Source organism: Accipiter gentilis, chromosome 22 (genome assembly GCF_929443795.1).
Source record: "Accipiter gentilis chromosome 22, bAccGen1.1, whole genome shotgun sequence".
Lineage (NCBI taxonomy): Eukaryota > Metazoa > Chordata > Aves > Accipitriformes > Accipitridae > Astur > Astur gentilis.
The window spans coordinates 3,712,520-3,732,848 of record NC_064901.1 but is presented as its reverse complement, the minus strand read 5'-3'; the positions used below and the strand labels follow the sequence as shown (position 1 = coordinate 3,732,848).

The 20,329-nt window shown below is 44.8% G+C and overlaps 2 protein-coding genes across 5 annotated transcripts in view; one reads left to right on the top strand and one right to left on the bottom strand.

Moving 5' to 3' along the window:
- AREL1 (apoptosis resistant E3 ubiquitin protein ligase 1) overlaps positions 1–15,175 on the bottom strand; it is a 22,993-nt gene extending 7,818 nt beyond the window's left edge. Inside the window, exons 1-13 of one of the 4 annotated variants that reach the window (XM_049825622.1) lie at positions 15,073–15,133; positions 11,632–11,830; positions 10,749–11,001; positions 9,520–9,579; positions 8,637–8,863; positions 6,728–6,965; positions 5,566–5,735; positions 5,307–5,487; positions 4,338–4,585; positions 3,836–3,937; positions 2,537–2,614; positions 1,881–2,022; positions 763–884 (exon numbers count right to left, since the gene is read on the bottom strand). In XM_049825622.1, the coding sequence (XP_049681579.1) occupies positions 763–884; positions 1,881–2,022; positions 2,537–2,614; positions 3,836–3,937; positions 4,338–4,585; positions 5,307–5,487; positions 5,566–5,735; positions 6,728–6,965; positions 8,637–8,863; positions 9,520–9,535 (1,524 nt within the window). In that variant the 5' untranslated portion in view covers positions 9,536–9,579; positions 10,749–11,001; positions 11,632–11,830; positions 15,073–15,133. Of the gene's footprint in view, positions 1–762; positions 885–1,880; positions 2,023–2,536; positions 2,615–3,835; positions 3,938–4,337; positions 4,586–5,306; positions 5,488–5,565; positions 5,736–6,727; positions 6,966–8,636; positions 8,864–9,519; positions 9,580–10,748; positions 11,002–11,631; positions 11,831–15,072 lie in introns of those variants that run through there. The other 3 variants (XM_049825621.1, XM_049825623.1, XM_049825624.1) reach the window with 3 other exon arrangements.
- Positions 15,175–20,329, top strand: FCF1 (FCF1 rRNA-processing protein). The gene is made up of 8 exons (XM_049825640.1): positions 15,175–15,253; positions 15,343–15,410; positions 15,619–15,690; positions 16,207–16,355; positions 16,795–16,867; positions 17,802–17,889; positions 18,339–18,433; positions 19,706–20,329. The coding sequence occupies exons 1-8, from the start codon at positions 15,251–15,253 to the stop codon at positions 19,752–19,754; spliced, it is 597 nt and encodes a 198-aa protein (XP_049681597.1). The 5' UTR covers positions 15,175–15,250; the 3' UTR covers positions 19,755–20,329.

The window sequence follows — 20,329 nt, the reverse complement described above, 5'->3', positions numbered from 1 at the left end:
GGATAACTGCCTGCGCTGTGGACACAGTATTTAGAATGTCAGTTATGAACTGTATTATATGAATGATGCTTTTTTAAATTTGATTTTAGAAGCCCATCAGGTCAAGTCAGTGTCAGTGAAGACTTAACTCAAGGACTCTAAAGAATATTTTATCATCACACTGAACCACTACTAGAAGCCTGTTGATGCAAGAGTTTCATCCATGCACCTCAGTAATACCTGACTTGACAGCTTATCTCACTGAATGGCTCTGTACCAGAAAAACAGTAGATAAAGACTCAGGAGCTCTAGGTTCTGCTCCCAAATCTGATCCAAGCAGACATTCTCACTCTGGGCCTCAGGTTCCAAGGTAAAGTGGGGACAGAATAGCACCAGCAGATTACCTGCTTTTCCAGGCTATGCATGCATTTACCCTAGACATCTCTCAGGGCTTGATTTATTCTGCAACAAGTTCCTTAAAAATTTATCAGAACTGAAGTTTCCTCATTACTTAAGAAACTGATCTGATCTTACTGGCTGTAGAGAAGGAACACAGCATCCCACACAATACCAAACCTGAACACAGAGGAGCTACCTTGAGATTATTTTTTTTTTCTTTTTTCCATCTCAAGCTGTCTACTGGCATCTGCCTTGAAACAGAAGGACTAATTATTTTAATGTGGTTGCCCCAGCACATGTCAGTTTGGATTTCTTTAGGCACTGAGCAGAAAAAAAAAGAATGGAAGAAGCATTGGACTTAAGTGAAGTGACCTATACACTCACCGACTCCAGCAGACAGTGACGGCTGACCTTCAGCGTGACCTTCGAATGAGGTCTTTTCATATGCACCTGACGTAGCTCTCGCTGAAAGAAGTTCACTTTGTCCTGGAAGGTCTCTGAGCCCCCTGAGAATAGTGACAATTTGGGTCAGGCATGAGCTGTCAACACCTCGAACATCTAGAAGGCATTCCTAAGACTAACTGCACAGGTGTCCTGTTTTTGGCTGGGAAAGAGTTAACTTTCTTTCTAATAGCTGGTATAGTGTTATGTTTTGGGTTCAGTATGAAAATAATGTTGGTAACACACTGATGTTTTTCATTGTTGCTAAGTGGTGTTTATACCAAGTCAAGGATTTTTCATCTTCTCATGCCCAGCCAGAAAGAAGGCTGGAGGGGCACAAGAAGTTGGCACAGGACACAGCCAGGGCAGCTGACCTAAACCGGCCAATGGGGTATTCCATAACATGGGACATCATGCCCAGTATATAAACTGGGGGGAGTTGACCTGGGGGATCACTGCTCGGGAACTAACGGCATTGGCCAGCAAGTGGTGAGCAATTGCATTGTGCATCACTTGTTTTGTATATTCCAATCCTTTAATTATTACTGTCATTTTATTATTGTTATTACTATCATTATTAGTTTCTTCCTTTCTGTTCTATTAAACTGTTCTTATCTCAACCCACGAGTTTTATCTTTTTCTTTAAGATCCTCTCCCCCATCCCACTGCGGGGCAGGGAGTGAGTGAGCAGCTACACGGTGCTTAGTTGCTGGCTGTGGTTAAACCATGACAACAGGTCAGCTTTACAGCCCAAGGATGAGGTTTTTTACAGCAAGGTTTGGAGACAGAACTCTAAAGGCAGTTTGCAGTTAGTCTTGCTGACATTCAGATACTCACAGGTGTGCTTTCAAAGAGCCTGACAGAAAAGCCAAACTGAAAAGGAACAGCTGGCATGATGAAATACATTCACTGGAAGCACCAACAGGAACAGAACATGAGACTCTGGGAATCAGAGTCCTCATTAAAGGTCATTCAGTGCCGGCAATCCTCATTCCCTGAGGAAACCAGCAGACTCAAGTGCTAACTTCCTGACTACTGTACCCACCTCACCACCCCTTTACCTATGTTTTTATGCAGAGAGCGAATGAAAGTGGCTGCCAAGATGTTCCTCTCCTTGCAGCTGAGCTCCACAGGGGGTTGGATCCCATCATCCACCACCAGTGTCAGTAATTTGTGCACAGGGTCAGGACCAAGGTATGAAAACTAGCAGCAAAAAGATGCAAGAACGGGTAAACCCATCATGCAGAAGGCACAGGATGTTCAGTAGACAGAGCAACACCACCTGTGCTCTAAAACTTTCTCTGCTCTCTTATGTAGATGCAGTTAACAGGAACACTATTTCAAGCATCCAGACTCCAGTTAGGAGGCTGCTTCAAACTTCACACCCTAGCCTAGGGGCTTCAGTGGACACCACCACAGCATTTTAGCAAGGTTGTGAGGAAAATAAACATGGGAAATACAAAAGGAATCAAGATTTTTGCCTAGCATTGGGACAAAGGGCAGGAAAGAGTGATACAACTGGCTCCTATTCATAAATATTAGCAGAATTCAGGCAATGAGAGGGAATTCCACAGTTTAATCTTATGCAACAAAATGTTGTTGTGGGTCGAAGCCCTTCTCTCCAAAAGGAAAAAAAAAAATCAAACTGTGATTCAACACAAGAACCACAAGATAACAACATGGAGGTGCAGTGACAGCTGCATGGAAAGAGACTCACCTTTGTGCCAGGACATACTCTAAAGGTGAAAAGGCGCCATGGAATAATCTTCAGGTAAAATTCTTTCACTGAGAATTGCTGAGCAACCACAAGGAAAAGAAAATGTTAAAGGTCACACATCTGTTAAGGGCTGTCCCTGAAACACATGAGGCACAGGACAAATCCATAAGGCCAGGCCTCCCTTCAACCCCAGGGACAGGTTTCTGCAACATTTGGTGAAAACTTCTTCTGGTACAATACATAAAAACCCTTAAAGCTGTACAGAACTGTAAACAACTTGTCAGTAAGATTTTACTGCATGCATTTACGATGCATGCGGGATCCCAGCATGACATGTTTTACAGCAAAAAGCCATTGTGTTCAGTAGAACATCACCAGCCTAATTGGAAGGTAATGTTAAGTACACTTGACAGGCTGAATTCAGGACAAGTCTGTAATGCATTAACAAAAAGGTTTTGGAAAAAGTCACACTAACAGAACTATTGCTACTACTCCCTAATTTTCACCAACATTTCAAACAACTTTTAAAAAGCACTTGCAATTGCTAAGTCCAGGAGGTTTGCAGAAATTTCTTCTCAGTGTATTTCTGCCAGAACAAATCACTAACTGGAACTGTCATCTTCTGGAGCACAAGCTAAGATGAAATTTTAGCATCTTTAGAGAAAACACAACCATTCCCTGCACAAGCCTGTTCTAGCTGCAATGACTGGAAAAAAACGACAAGCAGCATTTCTCCAGAAACAAAGCAAATATGAACAGCAACCCCTTAAAGAAATAACAGCATAGTAAGTTATCTGCTGTGCAGGACAGATGCTCTAGATTATATATAGACTTATCCAGGGATACAATTACGCAGGTATCAGAATTGCATTAACAACTTTGGCACCTAAAGGAAACCTGCAACAGTACCCACTTCCTTTACCAGGTAACACAATAGAAAAGAGTACAAAAGTCCAGAACGATACCCCAAGGATGAAAGGATGCTGAGCTCACAAGGACCCAGTACTCACTCCCAAAGTAGTTCTTAGAGCTGCATGCAGCAGAGATTTAGAACTCTCTAGCAACACTCTCCATCCTGTAACTGTTTCACAGCCCTCTTTCTCTCTTTGTCAGGAAAGCAATTCCTTAATTAGTCTTTCACTTTGATGTCTATCACTGCATTCTTCAGAATGCATTCAGATTGCTAGATTAGCAAAGTGAATTTAAGTTTATTAGTAGATTTAGTAGAATTTTCTTCTAGTTTCCCTGAAGCTTGTAGGCAATAATAAGGGGTAATAGTTTCTGTTAACATATTCTTACTATAAGAGAATCCTGTTTCTCTTGACTTGCTTGAATCCTGTTTCTTCTGTTTATAGATTTACCTTTTGTCCTCTGCCCACTTTTTTTTTCCTTTTCTTTGCCCTGAAATGTTCATGAAACAGGACAAAGACATAAAAACTGAGAAGTCTCTTCCTCTATGTTCCAACCTACAAGTATCAGAAACTGAGAAAGGGAATTGCAGGTCTGACTTGAACAGAGCTAAGGCAAGGCAAACAGAATATCTATTGAACAATCAGTGAGAAAATTCCCAGTAGGCTTTGGGTCAGACCTAGAAAGACTCATGAAGTCCTAAAACTTCAAGGAGCATTTTAATGTTATTCTCAAGTCTACTGAGATGTTTTACTGCCTAGCCTTAGGCAAATCTTTTTTAACCAAATCTGAGGCACCCAAATCTGGAGCTAAAATATAGGGCACAAAGAAGCTCTTCATTTGCAGTGTACTTTAAATGCACACCCAAGAGCAGTAACTTTGTGATATCTACCTTAGGTGACACATAGCAGTACACTTTTTTAGGTTTCTTCACTTTCTCAGGTGTTTGGCTGTCAGAGGGAGAATCTTCATCTTCATCCTCAGTTGCAGTAGAAGGACGGCGCTGGGAGGAGCTCAGGTGCGTTGGAGGAAGTTGCCACTGAGTGTTGGTATAACTAGGAGCATCATAAAGGTAGGCTTCAAAGTAAATACTGACACCCGAGGTGGACACATTGCGTTCTACAATGTTCTTTTCGTTCTCTGAGTGAAACAGATAAGAGAGTTGTGTAAATCTTAACAGAGACCAGAATCAAAAAGTAAAAGTATCCACAGACCACCAGCAAATTAGTTGCTATGATTTTAAAGAAAAGGCTACACATCCAAAGGAAAATCTGGTCAAGTGAAACTGATGAAGAGAACCCAGGAGTGGGATAAAAAGATTTCAAGACAGCACTTTGTCCTCACTTCAGTGACCGGTTGAAGAAAAAAGGAAAAAGGCATACAGAACCTCCCTCTCAGAGCACCAGCTTGAAGGCATAGCCACTTGACAGCCATATTGCAGACTGGCTTACTCATGAAGAAACTAGGAATTATAAAATTGTAAAAAAACACACAGGTCACATGCACTGTCATTCATCTATATAGCATAACATACAATACCTGACTGGTTCACTTCCAGTATGGCCCAGATGCTAAGTACTAGCAAGCAGTAAAAATTGCCTCATTTCAGAGGTAAACTCCTGAGATAGGGGAAAAACACATGTGCTTTTATCAGCTGATGAAACAGAGTATCAGCCTTCAGAGATGTCCATTGTCAGGAGCAAATTCATTTACCTTAGCATTTTTAAATGAATAGGCATTCCTTGAGCAATTAAGCATGGCTAGCCTGCAGGGAAGCCATGTTTAGCTCTGCCACACAAGTGTGCAAAGCATCTTGTAAGAGGACACCTGGAGAATGAATACTGAGTAGGTCTCAACTCACCACTTAGAACAATGATGTCAAAATCACCATTGCTTATGGGCTGGTTCTGGTAGGAAATGCAGGCATGGAAACACCCCCTACAGTGCAAGGTGAGTCGGAAGAACACTTCGCAAGTCTGCCGGTTGGACACCACAGACTTCTCAAACACAACGTCAGAGCTCTCTTCTTCTTGAGGACCCAGCTAAACAGAAAACAAATTAATAAAGGGGGCTCTCTAGCTCACCTGAAGTCAAGCAGCAAGTGATGAGGTTGCACTCACCTCATGGATGGAGAGGCTATAATTGTGCTCATCTATCAGGGACACAGAATTGCTGGTGGGATTGTCATACTCATCTCTGGGAACTATCTGCAGAGTGTGCTGCTGTCCACACGTCAGCACCAGAGTGGAGAAATGGCAGACGATTTTGGTTTTGGAGGGAACCACCATCCCTGAAGACAATAGCAGTTTAGAGTCAAACAAATTCCAAGCTGAAGCTACCAAGAGCAAAGGAAAAGCAACTGGGGCACAAAACCCTTGAAAATGGATCAAATCTAAACACATTCTATACCCCTACATTCAAAAAATAAAGTATCTGAGCACTGAAATACATGATGTGGTGCACAGGGTTTGCCTTGGGTCAGAAATTTAATACTGATAGAGCAAACCCAGTTACTAGCCTTCTAAAGAATGTTTTTCCACCATTCTAACCTTCAGCTCAAGAACTTGCTTCCACTGCACATACAAAATACAAGTCAGCTGACATCCAAGGAAACGTGCAAATTCAGCTTACCAAAAAAACTTTAGCCTGAAGGGTATCCAAATTAAACCTGAGCTTCCCCTTTCTGACGAGGTACATTAGCAAGATTTGTATCTATTCACAAAGCAATGGAATAGAGGTACTTTCAATGAACATGTACATGAAATATAAAAGATGCTGATTGGGGTCAAAAAACAAAAGTAGAAGGAAACCAATTTAAAATGGATAAAAAAGTTTTTAAAGAAGCATATAATCAAAGGTATCAACTGCTCCAGGAGCTTAAAGGAATTGAGTAGGGTATTCAAAAGAGGAAGAGTCAAATCATGACAGCATTTCCAATTCAGATGCAAATAACTCAGTATTTTTACAAAAGGCATTCTCTGACTACTGGATGGATCACGAAGAAGTTACTACAAAATGGAGAACATGACATAAGTGGTTAGGGAGTTTAAGCAGCACTAATGACTTATTCTGTAAGGCAGTTTCTATTCTGCCACGTACTGGTAGTCACAAGTATGTTTTACTCATGGGTCTATTGCTGGGATCTACACATGGCAAGAGGAAAATGGTGAAGGGTAACCCTTTCCCTGTCACCTACCTATTTTAGCTGGAAACACATTTACCTAACTGCCTCCAATACCTCCAAATCCACTTTGAATCATTAGAGGGCCAGTTAGATCTTACCTGGCTGGAACACCTTGTAGTACGGGCTGTAAGCCACATTCAAGCCACCGAGTTTTACAGTGATCTCGTATCTCCCAGCCCTGCGCACAGTGAAGGCCACTTTCACCACATTGGAATTAGGCTCCTGAAGAACTTCCTGGGTTACAGGAATATCAATTGCTAGCTCCACATGGCAGATGTGAACTCGCAGCCCCACAGGCCGGTGAGCAGGGAAGGGTTGCCCATTTTTATAGAATAACTGCATGGGAAATGGAGAAGTCCAGGTCAGCAAAAATATGCAGTGCACAGAGGAAGAGAAAGCAAGTCACCTTGAGGAAACAAGGGCAAGAACCCCAGCTCAGCAAAGGAAAAAAAATTAAGAGCCAGCTCTGCCACATAGGCTGTGTTCTCCGAAGCAAACAGGGCACAAGTGGGCATTGAGCAGCCTCATTCTCTTTTGTGCTGGGGTTCAAGTGAGTGCCCTGAAAAGAACATGCCACTAGGCATTTCTTCTCTGCACTGTTAGTGCAATATCAGAGCAGAAGCCAAGAGAACCCACTACCAAAAGGAAAAAAGCAAAGCCACATCCTTTCAGAGAAACAAGCAGATCTTGTCCATTTGTACAGCTAAGCTCTGGAAAAGCTCTCACCAATTCATTATAGAAAACAGTTTGGAGAAGATGCTGACCTATGGAGCTGACCCAGTCTGTGCTGGTAAGAAGCATCAGCATGAAAACGACATGTTAGATAAAATCACAGGCAGCTCAATCACAGAAGTGATCTGCTGGACAATTTCAGAGGGTAACATACCTCAACCAGTACTTCCTTACAAGGAAAGAATTACACCTTGAAACCCTATGTGCATGGCTCTTCAAGAGCTGCAGCTTGTGGCCAGACCCTGCCTGCCATCTGCAATCAGCCTGCAATCACCAAGAGGTTACTATTATTCCGTTTCTAAGTAAGGGAGGTCCTGGGGCCTGAAGTAGTACGTATCTTGACTGTCAGTGAAGAAAACAGTGCATGCAACAGCTACTGTTGATGAATAAAGGGCTAAGCAAATGAGAGACAAGCATGAAGTGGAAGGGCACATTGCTGAGCTGCCATAAGTGAGAGTCAGTAAGGTGAAGGGAATAAATTTAAACAGCAGGAACAGAACAAGTCCCTTTCCCCTCAGCTCTTTTTCACTGCCTGCTCTGGAGTTAGAACACCTTATTCACCTTCAAGCAGAAGGGTTTTCCTCGCCTTACCAGGAGGTATGGGTATGGCAACTTAGCTGAACCTTTCTTCTTATTTCAATACCTTTCTGGGTAGGGAAGGTGGGGCAGAAAGGTGGGCACGAGCCCAGCAAATCTGTTCAAACTTTCTCCACTTAGTTTCAAACTCTCAGTGTTCAGGCCCCTCACCTATCTTATTTGTATACTTGCCCCATTCCCCTAGACTTGGCCTTTTGGTATTGGAGAGAAAAAAGAATCCTTGGCAGGCTTTTCCAGGTCAGACAGAATAACACTCAATTTTAGAGGAATGGGGAGCGGCCATGAAGCTTTACAATTCTTGAGTTGGTAAAATGCCCATTCCCATGCTCCCAACTTCAGCTGCACAACCAAAAGATAGCACCAAGTCTGTTGAAGGCAAGGCTCAGCCCACTCACTTCCCAGTAAAGGAAGCAGTAGATAGGACAAGCCTGGTCTCCTCCGATTCTTCAAAGGATTCTAAAGAGAGGGAGATAAGATTTTAAGGAGCACAAACCTCAGCTATGCACTTACAGATTTCTGCAACACAATTACGGGTGGCAGAAGACATAAACAGATAGTTTTCCTACTCCTAAGTTACATCCACCTTGGCCCCAATAAAAAACATTTGAAGAGCCCATCCCTAACTCAGACCTCTGTTCCTGCCCCCAAAGCTGCACGGAAACAGAAATATTCCCTTACATGCACTCGGAAGGCCATGCTATGGCCCACCTCATAGGGGTCCTTCCAATCCCAGGAGATTTTGCAGGACCGGGGATCCAGGTAGTTGCCTCGCACGTAGTCATAAATAGTTCGCTCCCCTCGGCGTTCCCGGTCCTCATGCTGAAGGAAGCTGACTATACGTGCGGCAAGCTCAAAGAGGAACTTAATGGTGAAGAAGAAAGCTACCACAGATACTGTGATCCCACCTGCAGCAAGGACAGAAGAGAGGATGGTTGCAGCAGCATGGCTGAGTCAGGCACCAAAATCTCCTCTGCGTGAGCCCAAGATGCTTTTTATTAATGACATTCTACTCAACTGCAAATTAGGTGTTTAAGGCAGAAGCTATTGTGTGAACATTTATGGTTTGTGTTATGCTACAGGTAAGGTTAGAGAAAAACAAGTCCCTTAAAACTCTGCAAATGACTGCAAACAGAGAAAATATGTAAAGGTGGTACAGAGTCTCAGGTATGGCTAGCAGACATCCCAACAGAAGCATGGAATTCCCTTTGAGCTGCAAATTAGAACTACAGAGATTCCTTTAAGGAAAACAGTTGTATAACCACACAACCCCTGCACATCACATTAAGGCTGGATTAAGAAGCATCATGGAGGCAACAACCCTGCACTAGTTCCTGAAAGAAAAAGTAAGGGAGTGGCTTAGGAACGAGGTCAATGGAAGGACTTTAGGAACAAGAAGAGTGGAGAGGCAAGTCTGCCAGGTGGAGGGCACAGTGTGGGCTGACAGTAACTTCATGTTTGTTAGGTAGACTCTGAACTAACATGAAAGCAGAGGCCCTCAAGAAATCCTTCTAAAGCCTATGAAGAGGTCAACAAAGACAGTGGCAGCCTTTCCTTCACTTACCAATAATGTAAAACATCAGGTCCCTTCGGTGAGACACACAGCCGAGGATCACAGCTGCATCTAGAACACAAAATAGGCCAAGTCCAGTCCAATGACTCTTCCTCACACACACTGGCCTAAACTTAATCTATGATTCCTCAGACAAATACCTATCGATCATCTATCTTCCTCTCCAAGGACATCCCTAAAGCATTATTCCGTAAGACTGTGATTTATGCAAGCAGCACAGCATGCTACAAGGAACAGTTCTCCCTCCATCACAGATTCCCATTCAGATTCAGGGATCTATAGGGACAACATATTATCCTCAGAAAACATTGAGAGCAGGCTCTGTCTGCTGCAAGAAGGAGCTACTTTTTGCAGGATCACTAAGTTTGACAGCACCAGCCAAAAGCCACTCATCCAAACTCTCACACCTGCTTGCTTCTGCAAGTCACAAAGTTAACTTCTAGTCTGCCATGAAAGCACATCACAGAGCCACCACCAAAATGGACAGAAGATGACCCTCAACCAGCAACCTCAGAAGAAAAAGCTATGGAATAAAAGGGTTGCAGACAAGACCAACCCCATTTGTTCAGAACAAACAAAATCCTTCTAGGGCAGAGCTGAATCCATTTTTTGCCCTGTAACTCTACTACAGAAAGTACAAATGCAACTGGAAAACAGTCCATCTGTATTTTTCTGCTCGCTTCTGCAAAGCAGAGCCTCTCCACTGAAACTCTCGCTGATCAACATACAAGTTAAAACCTTGGTTTTGTACGCTATTAAGATTACAGCAATTTTTAGAGACACCAATCTAGAATCAAGTTCTCACTGAGGGGACTGCTCAACAAACATGTAGTAGAAAGACCACACCCAGAACAACAACGTGCTGTTTGGTTGATAAGACATAGCTGACAGATGGAAGAGCAGCAGCAAGGAACGTGACAAGTAGACAAACAATTTGGCATACACTAATGCACACAATATAGCTCACCATGTCACCATTCAGTTAGTGAGAAGCTACATTGTGCATTCAAGCTGCTTTTTCTACTTATTTTTTTTTAAACAAACACAAAAGGGGAGTTATTTATCAGTCATCTCAACAGCAGCAGCAATGGACAGCAGCATGCAGAAAGCTTAAATGAGGTATTTCCTCCCAACAATAGCCATGACTTTCCAGCCTAGCAAATACCGTTTGCTGGCCTCCACAGATACTCCAACCCTCAAACCAAAGAGCAATCACATACCTTTACACAAGTGTCCATGTTCTAAAAGCCAAAAGGGGGGTACCCATTCTTCAGCATCCTTCCTCTTTGTGCCCAACACTGGGGCTAATGTCAGCAAGAAGAGGCCATAGAGAAGATTATCACAGAAAGAGAAACTCCTGGAACTTGCATCACAGAATCACTGCTGAAAGGTGAGCACAGCAATTTCCTCCTCTTTGTGGAAAAGGGTTGTCCTGCAATGTTGCTCCTTATAGCCTGCTGTTTGCTAGCTTCCCTGGAAAAGAAAAAAAACAAACGAGAGAGAAAGGTTAGATGTCTCCACTGTTGTGGGCAAATCTAGCCAGTAGAAACATATGAGAGGTGTAAGATGCAAGAATATCACTAGATGTCAAATGCATAGGAGATGAGCTATAAAGGATGGTGCAGCTAAGAACCTGCGTGCTCTTTATGAGGAGTGCTAAGGAGCAGGTACCACTTCAAGCCTTCACAACCCACAAAATGCCACGTACTATTCTGAGACTGATTTTGCCCAAATCTAGAGGGCTATTTATAGTCAAGCCTAAAAATAATTAAATAAATAAATCTTTGAAAGTTCTTGGATCTCAAAGCAAACTAGATAATTTCTTTTGTTGCTCTTGTTTTAGGTATTCAGGAAACTAGTATCCTCATAAGGCATTTCAGTTTCAGCAGCACTATCCACTAAATTACAGTCTACTGTCAAGATTGAGATTAAAAAAAAAATAAATTAAAAAAAAAAAAATCTAACAGCAAGGACTGATGCAGCCCACAAAAACCAGGACATATGCCAGAAGAAAAGCCACAGAACCTACACAGTTGGTATCTACTCATTCAGAACACAGATTATATAAAGGAGTGAGAATGAAATGAACAAACCCACACTCACCACAGCAACTCTCTGTAAAGAGAGTCAGCTCTTCTGGAGATGCAAGTGATGCGCTCCTTCTGCCTGCCATATCACCGCCTCAGCTGCCACTTCCTCCTTACTCCCGCCTCCTCTACCTTCCTCTACAGATGTCTCTTATTTCCCTCCATCCCTATAATCACACAGATCTGGCTGCCTTTGCATATGTCCACTAAGCTTTCTAATGCATATGAAAACCGACAGGTAAGTCTGTGCAGAGCTCTTTGATTGCACTGCAGAAGCAGCCAGACTCTCACTGTCTTTTCCTCCCCCACATCTCAAGGAAAATCCCACCCACTCAGCTATTTTCTTCTTTCCTCTGCTTGAGCAAACAGTGTTGCAGTCCCCAAGGCATAAGTTCTCATTCTCTTCCTAGATGGTTTCTAAACTCGTATCTCTGTGCATTAAGAATCACAGACTTAGCAATTTCATTGGTATTTGAGTTCTTTCACAGTACATATCCAAGATGTGCTGCAAATGGCTGGTTGAAACTCTCCTCCAGCTTGGCCTGGCTGTGGAAAGTGTGTGGTTCCTCCCCACACAGCTGAGGAATTTCACAGAAACTTATCAATATTTGGGAATCTATGAGATCTCCCTCCAGCATCTTACAGAACCACTCTTTTCATGTCACTGAAAAAACAACACAAACTTGGCCCTGTGGGTTCATCTACCCGAGCCATTTCTGCCTCAGTCCATAACTCTTTCCCTTCTGTAAAGCATACCACAAGTGACACAGACTCTCTCTTGAAAACATAAAAAGAGAAAGACCCATCACTTCAACTACAAGATTTTTAAGTCAATTGAAGCCCGAGTATCTTGATCTGGGTTGCAGAATTTCAGAGCTCACTGGACGCAGGGAATTAATTACCTCCCTCAATCAGCACAGCAACTTCTCATTTTATTATCTCTACATGAAGTGGTAAACAAGACACCAAGTCCGGTGGCCACCAGAGATGAAGTGACTGTCATACAATCAACTTCCCTCTAGCATACACACTGCCATCAGCTTTAAGGATGCTCTTGCAGTTGGGATACATTGGGGTAAAGAACCAAGTTGTGAGTATCTGGTATCCAAGATATGTTGCCACTCACTTACCAGAATGTAGATCTAAATTAAAATAGTATCTGTGCTAAGAACTGCCAGCTAACAATCTGGGAAATGAATTCTGAAAATCAGCAATATAAGGTGCCATTGTAGCTAGGCTGGAAAAAAAATGCTGAATTGTCCGACAGGTCTTAGTGATCCAAGGACAGAGCAAGCAACGGTCTCCTGCCATCTGCAGGGAAAATGGCGATTTGGAAAGCTTCACCTTGGCTTGACTCCAGGAGAAGTACTGGCAGAATCAGGATAGACAGTATGGAATCATCAAATAAACCATATTAGTGCTATTGCTTCTCTCAAGTCAGCAAGGAAAGGAAGGTCAGTAATGGGAAAACACTTTGTATTACTGCTGCTGTGAAGCCAGAAGAACACAGTACAAAGCTCCAGAAGGAAGCACAAGTGTAGCTGCACATACAAAAGGAACTGTAACACAGTAATGGCACATTCGTGTGGCTACTGCTATGATGCCAGTTGGGGGCATACTATACAGAACTGATTTACTGAGGTCCTAGGAAATCTGTTGTGCCTCTTGGTTTTTTTTGGTGCACTGATAAATTTAACTTCCTTTCTTGTCTCCCTTGACAAGTTCCAAAACTAAGAAGATGGACTTAAAACCTTTCTGCAGGTTGATACTACCTCATCCAACCAAGAGGAAAGAACCCTTCATCTCTGTGCAAAACATCCTCTCGATCCACATGCACAAACGTCCACCACCAATGGCACGTGTGTCTCATGCCACGCAAAAGACGACAATTCTCTTCTGAGTAAAAAGGCACAGTATTTTCGCACATTAAGTAGAGCACGCACAAACCAACAAACAGGAATGCCCATGGGAACCTAACTTTAAAATACACCCACAGACAACTGAAGAGTGAGCGCAAAAGGCACTGAGCAGGCTCCAGTATCAGCTGTCAAGGACAAAAGCCACATCAATGGCCAGTGTCCATACAAAACAGTCATTCTCTCATCAGGGCTGGAATTTGTCATACACGTTTACACACAAGCCAAACAAAATAGTGACAACAGGCAAAAAAAATAACATGGGAGACTTTTGCCAACTGCTTAAGTCTAAAGACTTTTCATCACAACTGAACCACCACCCCAGGCTGTCAGCTCCTCCCGCCTTCCTCAAACACAGCAAGCCAGCCAGATGGCAACTTCCAGACCAGTCTCGTCTGGTACGATCACCCAGGTGGAAAGCTTAGCCACGGTTTCCGTAACAAACCGAGTTCTCCTTTCAGACTAATTTTCTTCCTTGTTGTCAGAGCCTCAGTCATGGTTCTACTGAGACCAGCGCTTCAAGAAAAAACTCCTGCATAGTACCTCACTGGCTGCGTATCTGCTTTTTCTGACCAGCACACCAGATAAACCCGGTTGCATTTGGAAGATACAAACAGCTGCCAGTTCGCACTAATCCCAAAAGCTTACACGAGAAAGATAACAACAAGGAGGCCTCTCCCTCACTCTTCCCTGCACAGGGCACTACAAACCAGGTGCCTGGGACTCGTCTGAGATCATGGAGAACGTTTCCTTATGTGTGCAGAAGAGATACTTCAGGTCAGACTACACCATTACGGCTGCAGAAAGCACAGCTGCAATTATGCTCATTTGCCAGGATTTCAGGTCACAGCTGTTGGCAAGATCTACGGATCTTGACAACCTGCTGCTTTTCATGAAGAAGTTCACGAGCTAGAGTGCAGCACAGCCAGCATGACACGAAGTCTTCAAAACGCGCCGGTCCAGCGAGCTTAAGGAAGCGGGCTGAAGACCTCCGTGCCCTCCCAGCTCCGCAAAAGAGAAAAGCAGAGGGGAAGGAGGGCGACCGGTGCGCACCAGCTGTGGCTCGGCGGGGCCACCAAACCCCGCGGCCTTGCCACAGGCGCCAGCCCCCCCCAACCTACCCCACGTGCCACCGACAGCGCCGTGCAAACGGCACGGCTAAACCTGAAGAGAAAGCCGGAGGCCGGCGCGGGGCAGGCGGAGCCAGCCCCTCCCGCTCACCGGGAGCGCCGCTCCCGCCCGCCCCCGCCGCCGGCAGAGCGGGGACCTCCGCCGCGGTAGCTCCGGGCCTGCCAGGGGCAGCGGCGGGGCGGCCCCCAGCACGGGCGCTCCGGGCCGGCAGCGGGGCCGCCCGCGCCCCTCCCGCCGCCACCCCCGGCCGGGCCACCACCCCGGCGGGACGCCCGAGCATGGCGGGGCGACTGAGTTGCAGCTCCCTCACCCCGGGAGCCCCGCTCCCCCCGCTGGAGCCCGCCCTCCCCTCCGGTCCCCTCCCATCCCCCGCCCCCCGAGGCGCGGGAGGGGGCGGGGAGCGCCGTTACCGAGGGCTCCGGCGGCGGCCGCGGCGTCGGGCCCGCTCCTACGCGCGACCGGCGCAGGCTCCCGCTGCCCAGTGCCGGCGGCCGGAAGTGACGCCACTCCCGGACCTTCTCGGCGAGGCGGGACGCGGTGACGCGTCGTGGCGGCACCGGAAGTAGCAGCAGCGGCGGCAGCGGCGGGATGGTGAGCCGGGCGCGGGTAGGGGGGGCCGTGCTGTGCGGTGCCGTGGTCTCTCCCCAGCTCATCGCGGCTGTGTGTCCCTCTGCTTGCAGGGGAAGCAGAAGAAGGCGAGGAAGTACGCGGTCATGAAGCGCATGATCAGCCTCCGGGACCAGCGCATGTGAGTGTGGCTGCGGCTGGGCCCGGGCCCGGGCCCGGGCCCAGGCGGGGCCCTGGAGCCGTCCCCGCGGGGCTGGCCGTCCCCATGGGGCTGGCCGTCCCCGGGTCCTGCTCGGGAGGGGCGGGAGGGGATCCTGGTCCAGGCCTCTCCGCCGCTGGCCGCCCTTCCCCGTCCTCCCCCCGCCAGGAGTGCCTGCCTTTCCTTGCAGTAACGAGAAGGACCGGGCGAAAGCCCCCGTGAAGAAGAAAGAGGACCCGAGTGCCATTAAGGAGCGGGAGGTGTAAGTGCTGCCGGCGCTTTGGGGAGGGAGGAAGGGAGGGAGGGCGGCCTCCCACGCTGCAGGCTGCGACTGAGGGCGTTTTGGAGTAGTAAATGGTGCCCCAAATCAAGGGATTGGGTTTAGGAGGCGGCGGGAGGCCTGGCAGGCCACTATCCCGTGCTGCCTTGTGTTTTTTCTGTGCATAGGACAAAAGGAAATGGCCTCAAGTTGCGCCACGGGAGGTTTAGATAGGATATTAGGAAAAACGTCTTTACTGAAAGGGTTGTCGGGCATTGGAAGAGACTGCGCAGGGAACTGGTGGTGTCACCATCCCTGGAGGTATTCAAAAAGCACGTAGACAAGGTGCTTTAGGACATGGTTTAGTGGGTATGGTTGGCAGTTGCACTCGATGATCTTAAAGGTCTTTTCCAACATAAACGATTCTATGATTAACCTTCTTTCATTCTGTGCAAGTTGTATGATTGGATATGTTGTTAACTGCAATTAACTGATTTGAATTCTTTGTCTTCCTGGCAGCCCCCAGCATCCCTCTTGCTTGTTCTTCCAGTATAATACACAGTTGGGGCCCCCTTATCACATCCTGGTTGACACTAACTTCATCAACTTCTCCATCAAGGCCAAGCTGGACCTAGTACAGTCAATGATGGACTGTCTCTATGCCAAGTGTGAGTGTCTGCATCACTCGCAGCTTCTTTTGGACCACGTAGTGCCACGGTGTGCTTGTGATGTGCTTTATCAGCCTCGTACCACTAGCTGAGGATAATAGAAATCTTGAAAAAAAGGATGTGTGCTATAATCATCGAGCTCATTGTTCATGGCTATGGTAACCCTGGAACTGTCTCTGGTTTCAGTCAAACAATGGTCTTAAATGCTAATCTCAGCAAAGGTAAAGCATTAGTAACTTAAAAATCTAAAATTACCATGGTATGGTCAAATTCAGTGGCTCTACATTTCATCACTTTGCAACTTTATCAGTTCTCATAAGTTTAAAACTGTAACTAATATGTTGTAGACTTCCATGATAGTTCCCGGGCATGTGGGAAATATGTAGGGGTCTGTGAAGAAATACTGCTTGGGTTTAATACAGGCTTTTTTTGCATGTAGGTATTCCATGTATCACAGATTGTGTAATGGGTGAAATTGAGAAGTTAGGACAGAAGTACCGTGTGGCGTTAAGGTAGGTGCAGGGTGTTCTTCTCTGTTTCTAGAACTTAATGTTTTAATATAGATAAATGAAAAGCACTTTCCATGATGGTGCTTCTGGACTAGAGAGTAGATAGGTTGTTGCAGAGTCCCGAACTGGGTTTTGTTTCTCTGGCTGTATGAGATCAGTACGATGGCTCAAGTTTTAGATCATTTTTTTAAAAAACTAAATGGTAGGTATGAGTGCCTAATATTGATCTGTTAATCTTTTTTTTCCCCTAAGACTTTCAAAATAATGCTTCCTCCTGTTTCTCAAAATATATGTAGATTTCTTTTTTAATAACAGAATTTTCTGAAAATAAATAAAGAGTGACCCAAGTGTTATCGAACCTTTCACTCTTGCCTCACGTTATTCCTGTAGGAGTAGGTAGCACGTGCTGATAATCTAGAGCCAGGTTATTTTGTGATCTGTACAAAACTAGTCCAATGTACTTTGTCTGCTGCAGGTGTACCAGTCAGATGTATTGTTCTTTACTTTTTATTTTGGCCTGTTGTGTTGTAAAGTATCCAAGTGCATCCGCTAAACAGCTTTGATGTTCCCCTTCAGGGAGGAGGTTGTTTTCTGATGTGCATGGTATGAACGTTCAGATACCAGAAATTCTAGTTCTTCCCACAGATAATTTGTTTCAAATGAGTTTGTTAGGCAAGAGCCTAACATTGTAGGGATCTTGAATCCAACTAACAAGAACTAAGAAATACTTAACCTATAATAACTAGCCAGATAAATGGCATTCTTTTTTTGCTCCTCATTACAATTGACTGTTGTGTACCATTCACTCCATCCATTCAGCCCTTGTTTTGAGAATAATGTGCTGTGTATCACAGAAAGGGGCATTCCTGTTCCCCTGTTCTGTGTTACTGTACACTCTGGTCTGGTTGCTGTGATGCTGCCTTATATGTCCCCACAGAATTGCCAAGGACCCTCGTTTTGAACGCTTGCCATGTATGCACAAAGGAACCTATGCAGACGACTGCTTGGTACAGAGGGTCACTCAGGTATTTCTGTTTCTGAAATTTTCAATACTGTGCTAACATACTAAAAATTCCTGAACATTCCTAGTTACTGATGACTTAAATTTCCCACAAAGTGACTGTAAAATCTCACTAAGGGGCTGTTTCAGTCCCTAGCACAACTTATTTGAAGCAAGGTATAGTCTTCCCGGAGCATTCTTCTTGTGTAGGTCAGCATCAAGAAGCACTTAGGATGAGAAAGCTGTCGGCTGGGAAGTCTGGACAGGCTTTGGATATTTCTATGAGTCTGTTTTGATGAGCAGAATGATGTTACTAGACTGCTGCGGAATTCTGTACAAGTTGTAGTAATGCCTTGCTAACGACTCGTAGACCTCTTGTGTTAAATGAGCTCACAGAATGGAAGCTTTTGCTCAGCTTTGTTTCTTTTCTGCGGGTTCACTGGTATTTGATCTGACTCGCCTCTTTTTTTGCAGCACAAATGTTACATTGTGGCCACAGTGGATAAAGAGCTCAAGCGGAGAATACGAAAAATCCCAGGAGTGCCGATAATGTATATTTCCAGGCACAGGTAAGGGACGCCCCCCAAGGAGGAACACTGCCTGGTACAATCCTTGTCTGACAGGAACTCTTATCACCGCGTATTTCTCTCCTGCATTGTCTGTAGTGCAGGTTGCAGTAAAGGGCCTAGTGTTCGCACAAAAGTAGAAGTACAGCTGCCTCTGGAAAGAGACTGGTTGCAGACCCACTTTTACTGCAGTCTACATATTTACTTGTTTTTACCCGGAAAACTAGTTGCCTTGAGGCCAGTGTTACCATAGGTCAGTTTTGCTTACCAGCAGCAGCAGGACTACCAGGCAAGTGCATTCTACAGGTTCTTGAGGAAAAGAACCATTCTTGTTCCATATTCTGTTTGGTCGTTTTGTGTAACCTCAGCTAAGAGACTGAATTTGCTTCTTAGCTAAAAACCAAACCAACTCGGAAGGACACTAATGCAGCAATTTCAATGTAGCAGATTTTTCCAGTATCTGCAAGTACTGGCTCACTTTATATATTTATTTTTTTATATGCAATAGGACCAGTGATCTACTGTAAAAACATTTGCTTAAAACCATTTCCTGATCCTTCCAAAGTACTCGTAAAGCCTAGACTAAGAAGACTTTACTCACCTTTGTTTGTCATATAAACATAATGTACAGCCCAGAAGATTTATCTTGCATCAAACCTATGCCAAATTGTTTCACAGCATGGTAGATATGTTTGGTAGCATTGTAGGGAGAGAAGTCAGGATGTGGAGAGAAAAGGGCCAAAGTCATCAGATGGGCTGGGAAGGAGGCAATTGTGCTAGCAGTGGAGACAATGAGTCTAGTAACATGCAGACAGAGCAATATATCAGAAATTAGAAGGTTGATTGCTATAAATATGTAAAGTCTTAACTGATCTGTAATTAGAACATGGCTCAGAACATTCTTCTCTCAAAACATCTTTTCCCCTTATTCACTGTGGCCATGAATCATAAGTTGAATGGCCAAAGTTTTATTCTTTGTGGTGGTCTGCTCTTCAATCCCAAGTCAGATCTTACAAAACCACCATTTTTTTCCTTCTCTGGTGATGGTGAGTTTTTGAGATGCCCAATTTCTGAATTTGAGGTGAAGGATAACAGCAACCTTATGAAGGCTTTTCACTTTCAGGAGTAATATTTTTCTTCCTGGGGATCTGAGCTGCAGATATAAATGCAACAAAGCTTCTTGCTGTTCAGTCTGCCTGCAAGCCTGTTGCTGCATGGGGAGGGGAGCAATGTGGAGTAGGTTGTCCTCACAGGTTTTCCCTCTTTCTTTCTCAGATACAATATTGAGAGGATGCCAGATGATTACGGAGCTCCTCGATTCTAACCTGTCCAGCCAAGCCATCAATGACGGGACTCTGAGCCAGGATAAGGGTCCTTCTGGTTCCAACCCTCCTGCTTTCTTTTTTGCTGGGACTCTGCTCATAGGACTATGGGTGACTTTGGACTAACTTCATAGCCTTGATCTTCTAAGAAAAAGCTACTTGGAAGAGTCTGTTTTTATTCGTCCTTGTTCTGATTTGGCCTGATTACCTATAGCTGGGAGAAGCATATGGGAAAGAGGGGACAGCAGTGCCCAGAATGTGCCAAACTCCCTCTTCACTTGGATCATTGGAAAAAGTGATTTTAGCATTCCAAATTAAATACTGGTGATGCAACTCTGGCTGAGAAAGAAGCCACAGGAATCTTAGAAGTTTCTTATTGCGGCACCTGGAGCAGGACAACTATTCCTCTGGAAAATCCCTCACACCTGTCCCATGAGCAAATTGGAACCTGCGTTCTGGAGAAAAGCTGTCAAACCTGCACCGATTGGCATTCCTTCTCTGGACCAGTGGTCTGGAAGATTTTAATTCAGAATTGATGGGCTTTTATTCAACTGTACAATGAATGAAGTTTGGTTAA

Bases quoted from the DNA above. Each gene is read 5' to 3' on its own strand.
- FCF1 (XM_049825640.1), top strand. The intron at 16,868-17,801 runs GTAGGTGCAGGG...ATGTCCCCACAG, and splicing joins AAGTACCGTGTGGCGTTAAG to AATTGCCAAGGACCCTCGTT. The intron at 17,890-18,338 runs GTATTTCTGTTT...CTTTTTTTGCAG, and splicing joins TGGTACAGAGGGTCACTCAG to CACAAATGTTACATTGTGGC.